The following is a 6,713-nucleotide window of genomic DNA, read 5'->3' as shown; positions in this document are numbered from 1 at the left end:
GCTAATGTGACTCCGTACAACTTGACTGACCGCCGCAGAGTATCAGTGACTAAAAATAATCATCATTCTCGCGCTTCTGAAATCAGTTAAAACATGAATGAGCCGCAATCCACTGACGCTTTACAGGCTGTTCAACACAAAGTCATCGAGACTTAATTAATCTGTTTTGTTTACAATGCTCAGTTCTACTCTTTCCCTCTTTCTTTCGCTCTCTCGTCCCATCTGTTTGTCATGTGATGCGGGCAGTCACGCGCTAGGCACAAAGCAACGTGTGCGTGACTCATGTACACATTCTCGCCCGCTACGCGCGCCCTCTTTCTGCTAGTACCTTTCACACATATACATAAGCCCATACATAAACCCACACGCATTTTAACATCGAGCGCTATAAACGTTTTTGTCATTACAGGTACATGGTAGGGGTGCATATAGCTGTAATGTGGGTTTAATGTAAATATTTTGCTCCATAACCACAAATATTGACGTTTCAGGCTGTTTAGGCGTAGGTTTAGAAGGACTACATTAACGTAAACTACAATTCCCAGAGCTGTTCTGATTATCTTGACGTCATAACTGCACGCTACAGAAACAGGGTAAGGCAGCCCATGTTCTTTGTAATACAGTATCAGACAGTAGAAAAGAGAATATTGCCACACTTTTGTTGGACAAACCTGTGTTCATTTCGAGTGTTCGTTCGTTGAACTACCACAAACACCCATACAATGCTGGGTTGTAATAAGAAAATCAATAAAAAAAGATGACGTAATGGCGTGTTAAAACTTCCCCTCGGTGTTCACACTACTCCCACATTACTCATATATCTGGACTTTGGGAAGGTCCTCACGTACGTGTCTGAGTCCCTCACTGTAACGGTACGGTTTCTTTTGTAAGTTGTCCCTTTGACAAAGAGCAAAACGTCATTAGAATTTTGTTTGTGAACGTTCAAAATCCCAGGGTCCAACTGCCTGTGTTTTTATTACAGTTTAACGCGCTGACGGCAAGAAGTTTGGATTTTGACACAGCTGAGGCGACTTACCTGTCATGGAGACCGCAGTACAGGAGAGAGTCGATTCTCACACCCCGTCGCACTCAAACGGACCGACAGAGAATCCACACGGTAGAGATTATTTCTAATTAGTCTTAAAGTTAAGTCTCTTCGTGAAATCATGCGTTTTTTCTTCAGCTCCGTCATTGCTCAAAAATGTAAGCGATTAAACTAATGTACAAACAATATATCCTAGTGTCGGGTTTCGCATATATCTCCTTTGTACCGTTAAACTTTGGTGATTATTATGACACATTAAGTACAATGTGACTATTCAGTCTGGCCAGGACTACAGAGATGGTCCACTAGGAGGGGTTGGTGTTGTATCACTACTCCAATGAAGTTTTAATAGTGATATTAGATTATGTAATACCGCTCTATTACTTTGGAATTAACAGGCAGACGTAGATGAACGCTTTCTAAATTCAACCGTGTGGAAGTGCATGAGGGATTTGGATGAGATATAACGACCACTGAAGTGATTAGAATAGTAAAATGCTATTTAAATGAAAACATTTGACATTTAAATTGGGAGCCTTTTTCTGTTTCAGCTCAGAGTTTGTTGCTGTTCCAGTCTTGATAAAAGCCGTGATACGTTGACAGAGAATATGTTATTTATGTCTATGTAATCCTGACAGTTGTATTTTATTATGAGGATAGACATCTTGAGCATAGTGTGAGTCTGACATTGAAGAAAACAGGTTGTAGATTGGAATCATTGTAGTCTGAAGGGCAGATAAACCCTAGTTCCTGTCTCTCTAGCGACTTGGTTAAACAGAAGTTTTCCTCATTGTAGAGAGGAACTGTGGGTTGTCATTGGAGTTTCTCTAAACAGACCTGTGTGTGTGTGTGTGTGTGTGTGTGTGATGAGTTAGGTTGGTGTGACACCACCAGTCTCTCTCTAATTTGACTGCTCTGACTGTAACCTGTGTGTAATCATATCTGGGAGATTAGGAGTCTTTGCTTCATATGAATAGAATGCTTTATTGCTTGAACTGTCCCTTTCATTACCACGGTAACGTGACTGTAAGCAGCATTAAAGGTAAAACTTGTGTTTGCATATGATGTCATAATGCAGTTCAGAGGTGGGTGGGTGTGGATTTTGGACAATGAAGGGGCGGGGTTTGTCCAACTGATCTGTCATTGGAGTGGCCATCTCTCATTTTATTGTTTTTTTTTTTCTTGTCTTTGTTACAAGCATTTTCAGATAAGAAAAAAACCCCACAATCTAACACAGGGATATACCACCACGTACACATTCTGCATAAAACTATTTAATGTTCACACATACATATAGAGATACAGATTAAAAAATTAGTCTTGACAGGTTCCTTCATTGCCCTCAGAAATTTCTGATTATATATATATATATTATATTATGATAATATATTGTAATGGAGTAGTTCACTTTTTTTCCTGTCTATTGAAAGATGTGACTGACCCAGAGCAGGAGGGGGCGAAGGTTTGTCAGTACTTCCTGTCATCCAGGTGCCATTTCGGCGACAGGTGTCGACTTTCACACAGGTACCTCACTCACCTGGCGACATGTAGCCATGACAACTGTGTTTTTACTGGTTTGCAGGTGGGAGGGGTTTGTTTTCTAAAGTGGAAGCATTAGGAATGAGTGAAATGCTTGGTGTGCACCATAACACGATACAATTCAGTTTAACCTGTCTTTCTCTCTTTTTATATATACTCAATACTATACAGTTTAACCTGTCTTTCTTTCTGTTTATATATACTCAATACTATACAGTTTAACCTGTCTTTCTTTCTGTTTATATATACTCAATACTATACAGTTTAACCTGTCTTTCTTTCTGTTTATATATACACACTACCATACAGTTTAACCTGTCTTTCTTTCTGTTTATATATACTCAATACTATACAGTTTAACCTGTCTTTCTTTCTGTTTGTATATACTCAATACTATACAGTTTAACCTGTCTTTCTTTCTGTTTGTATATACTCAATACTATACAGTTTAACCTGTCTTTCTTTCTGTTTATATTTACACAATACAATTCAGTTTAACCTGTCTTTCTTTCTGTTTATATATACTCAATACTATACAGTTTAACCTGTCTTTCTTTCTGTTTGTATATACTCAATACTATACAGTTTAACCTGTCTTTCTTTCTGTTTATATATACTCAATACTATACAGTTTAACCTGTCTTTCTTTCTGTTTATATATACTTAATACTATACAGTTTAACCTGTCTTTCTTTCTGTTTATATATACTCAATACTATACAGTTTAACCTGTCTTTCTCTCAGTTTATATATTCAGAATACAATATAGTTTAACTTGTCTTTTTCTCTGTTTATATTTACACAATACTATTCAGTTTAACCTGTCTTTGTCTCTATTTATGTATACACAATACAATACAGTTAGTCTGTTTTTCTATCTGTTTATATATACACAATACAATATAGTATAACTTGTCTTTTTCTCTGTTTATATTTACACAATACTATTCAGTTTAACCTGTCTTTGTCTCTATTTATATATACACAATACAATACAGTTAGTCTGTTTTTCTCTCTGTTTATATATACACAATACAATATAGCTTAACTTGTCTGTCACTCAATTTATATTTACACAAAACAATACAGTTTAACCTGTCTTTCTCTCTGTTTATATATACACACTACCATACGGTTTAATCTGTCTCTCTCTCTGTTTATATATGCACACAATGCAGTTTAACCTGTCTTTCTGTCTGTTTAGATATACACAGTACTATTCAGTTTAACCTGTCTTTGTCTCTATTTACCTTTACACAACACTATACAGTTTAACCTGTCTTTCTCTCTGTTTATGTATACACTCTACCATACAGTTTAACCTGTCTTTCTCTCTGTTTATATATATACAGTACAATACAGTTTAACCTGTCTTTCTCTCTGTTTATATATATACAATACAATACAGTTTAACCTCTCTCTCTCTCTCTCTGCCTGTCTTTATCTCTGCCTGTCTTTCTCTCTGCCTGCCTGTCTCTCTGCCTGCCTGTCTCTCTGCCTGTCTATAGCGCTCCCATGTCAGATGTCCCAGGGGCAGTGAGGGCAGGAGAGACTGACAGAGACGACACAGAAAATGAGAGGAAGAACAAAAAGAACAAGAAAAACAACAGAAATGATAAGAAGAAAAATAAACAGGCTAGCGAGAGCGACGAAAAAGGTAAGGGCTTTATCATACTCTCAACTCTGCGACTGTGTGTGGGACATATTTAAAAATAACCCAGGAATGATTTTAAATCAGACGACCCCCACACCCCGGCCGGTTGGGATGACAGATTATTGGAAGTGGCGTGGGGGGGGGGTTTCTGGGGTGTGTAACGGGGACGTGTGACAGTCTTTGACCCTCTCTGACCAGCGTGGAAGCAGCAGGGAGGCAGGTGCACGGGATTTGGCGGTGACTAAATTGGGCGAAATGCAAAAATGATTTACTGTTTCAGTCCCATCCAATTCTCTTCTCCGTTCTCCCTCAGAATCAACGAAAAAACTGCGCATGCGAACGGCGGATGACGTCATCTCCCGGATCCTGTGGGACGACTCGGTGGACCCGGCAGATTTTGTGGTGGGCCATCTGGACCGGTTCCTGGGTGTTCTGGAGCGCCCGTTTTCGGACTTCTCCTGGGACACACCCATTTCGGACTGCGACTACTCGGAAGAGCTAGCCCTACCGCGACACAGGATCCAGTACTTCAGTTACCGTGGGCAACGTGTCTGGGACCGGGACAGCCGCATGGACAGGGTGTTTGGGTCCACGGGACAGACGGTGGTGCCCCCTTTTGCCACGGAGGACCAAGCACAAGGTAAGAGTGTGGAGAGAGAAGACAAGAGAAGAAAAAAAGAAAGGAAGTGGTGTTTTTCAGGAATAAAATGAAAACATTGATGCTAACAGGGCAGATGAAAAATATGTTGAGTTTGCGATATGTTCCTATGGATTCAGATGAGTGTTTCAGGGCATCGGCAGTAATCGCTTACAATTCATTTCACAGAAAACTCAGCCACAGACGGAGAGCAGCAGGTACAAGGCAACAGACTGGAGGAACCGCCCAGCAACCAACAGGAAGTGGCCACAGAACGCAATGACAAAAAATACGATGGTGACCGACAGGAAGCCCTGACAGCAGAGCAGGAAGCTGCTGTCGCTGACACAGGTAGCACTTCAGCAGGTCAACAGGAAGCACTGGGAAGCAATTCCAACGTAAAGAGATCGGGAGAAGATCCTGGGCTGGCCCGTCTGACCGAAGAACTCAGTCTTTCCCCGAGGGATGGACAGATCGAGGGAGGACAGGAGGAGGAATGGAGGGATGGCTGGGAAGGAGAAGAAGAGAAAGAACACCTGGCCTGGGAGGGTTCTTTTTCATCCTCACCTGAGAAACAGGTAAGATGGACATCTCTCTGTTTCATCTCTGTCCCTTCTCTTTACTGAAAGTCAACAACAATATGATTTTAGTTTGTTTTTTGCTTTGGAATAAGAACCTAGAGATATTAGTTTTAGTAGAAGGTTGACTGTTTTAGTTTTATGAACTGTCAAATATGACAGGGAAAGATTAGCCTTTAAATCTGAGATAAACAGGCTAGCGAGAGGGATCTGTCTGTCTTACTGATATAGTGTCTAACTAACTGATACAGTGTCTGTCTGTTTGGCTGAAATAGCGTCTAATTGTCTGATGGAGTGTCTATCTTACTGATATAGTGTATGTCTGTCTGACTGATACAGTGTCTAACTGTTTGTCCTCTCTCTCTCTGTTTGCCAGAGTGTTATCCAGGTCAGTCCAAAGGACCAGCGTGGATTTCGGCCGCCCCGTAAGCCGACCCACTTCGTCTGTCTGCGTGTGGACTCTCCCGCTGGCCTCCAGGCTTTCCAGAGGGTCCAGAAAAAGGTCCTGGCCCAGTTCCCCCAGTCTGAGCCTCACTGGGTCACGCCAGAATCGCTCCACATCACCCTGTGCCTACTGGTCCTGCAGGGCCCGTCCGAAGTCAGCGCTGCGGCCCAACTGCTCAGAACCACTGTTCAGAACCTCCGCAAACCCCCTGTCTGCCTCTCCTTTCCCCCAAAACTGAAGCACTTTGGCGGGAAGGTTTTGTACGTGGCCCCCCAGCCCCTGCCGGACATCCAGGCTCTGAACGCGCCCCTTCAGGAGGCTTTTAGGGGACAGGGCTGGCTCCACCGACACTCGCGTTCCCCCATCTACCACCTGACGCTGGCCAAGGCCGAGGGCTCTGATAGGGTGTTTGAGGGAGTGGGCGTGGTTAAGCTGGGGAAAGACGTGAATTTTGGCAAACTGGAGGCCAACAAACTGTATCTGTGTGTGAACAGCACGCCGTGCACGGAGAGCGGATTCTACCAGACCGCGTGTGCCGTACAGATACCTGAACTGTGAGAACGGCCCAAGTGTGTGTGTGTGTGTGTGTGTGTGTGTGTGCGCGTGTGAGACAGACTTTATTGTAATTTGGATTCATAGGTTAGGTGGTGTTTTTTTTACGAACCCACACTGCATTGACTCATGTTAAATGAACTCTGAGTGTGGTAACTGTGCATTACTTGAAGACTTAAAGAAATGTAATTGTGAGTTACAGTGTGAAACAGCAGGACCTGGGTTTTTGTCAGAATTATTGATTTTGAGTCCTGTTGTCAACA

General features: G+C 42.1%; 2 protein-coding genes across 3 annotated transcripts in view; one reads left to right on the top strand and one right to left on the bottom strand.

Annotated features, from left to right (window-relative positions):
* Window positions 1-204, bottom strand: part of flcn (folliculin) — an 8,684-nt gene extending 8,480 nt beyond the window's left edge. The window contains exon 1 of the mRNA XM_030784451.1: window positions 1-204. This exon is cut by the window's left edge and continues 78 nt beyond it. The gene's annotated coding sequence lies outside the window, so the exon portion shown is untranslated.
* Window positions 205-819: 615 nt separating this feature from the next.
* leng9 (leukocyte receptor cluster (LRC) member 9) lies at window positions 820-6,492 on the top strand. Of its 2 annotated transcripts, none has more exons than XM_030784609.1 (7): window positions 820-872; window positions 983-1,117; window positions 2,476-2,569; window positions 4,093-4,241; window positions 4,552-4,878; window positions 5,065-5,453; window positions 5,830-6,492. In XM_030784609.1, the coding sequence occupies exons 2-7, from the start codon at window positions 1,042-1,044 to the stop codon at window positions 6,454-6,456; spliced, it is 1,662 nt and encodes a 553-aa protein (XP_030640469.1). In that variant the 5' UTR covers window positions 820-872; window positions 983-1,041; the 3' UTR covers window positions 6,457-6,492. The 2 variants fall into 2 exon arrangements, with proteins under 2 accessions (XP_030640469.1, XP_030640470.1); XM_030784610.1 differs by having other exon boundaries at window positions 822-886.
* Window positions 6,493-6,713: the final 221 nt, after the last annotated feature.

Source organism: Chanos chanos, chromosome 9, assembly GCF_902362185.1.
Source record: "Chanos chanos chromosome 9, fChaCha1.1, whole genome shotgun sequence".
Classification (NCBI taxonomy): Eukaryota; Metazoa; Chordata; class Actinopteri; order Gonorynchiformes; family Chanidae; genus Chanos; species Chanos chanos.
Note: the sequence above shows the minus strand (reverse complement) of the source record. Positions and strands in the feature narration are given on the sequence as shown.

What these genes read in the sequence shown, in the direction of transcription:
- leng9 (XM_030784609.1), top strand. Translation starts at nt 1,042, where the DNA reads ATGGAGACCGCAGTACAGGAGAGAGTCGATTCTCACACCCCGTCGCAC. An exon ending in ACCGACAGAGAATCCACACG is followed by an intron (nt 1,118 to 2,475) that starts GTAGAGATTATT and finishes GTCTATTGAAAG; the next exon opens with ATGTGACTGACCCAGAGCAG. An exon ending in AGGTGTCGACTTTCACACAG is followed by an intron (nt 2,570 to 4,092) that starts GTACCTCACTCA and finishes GCCTGTCTATAG; the next exon opens with CGCTCCCATGTCAGATGTCC.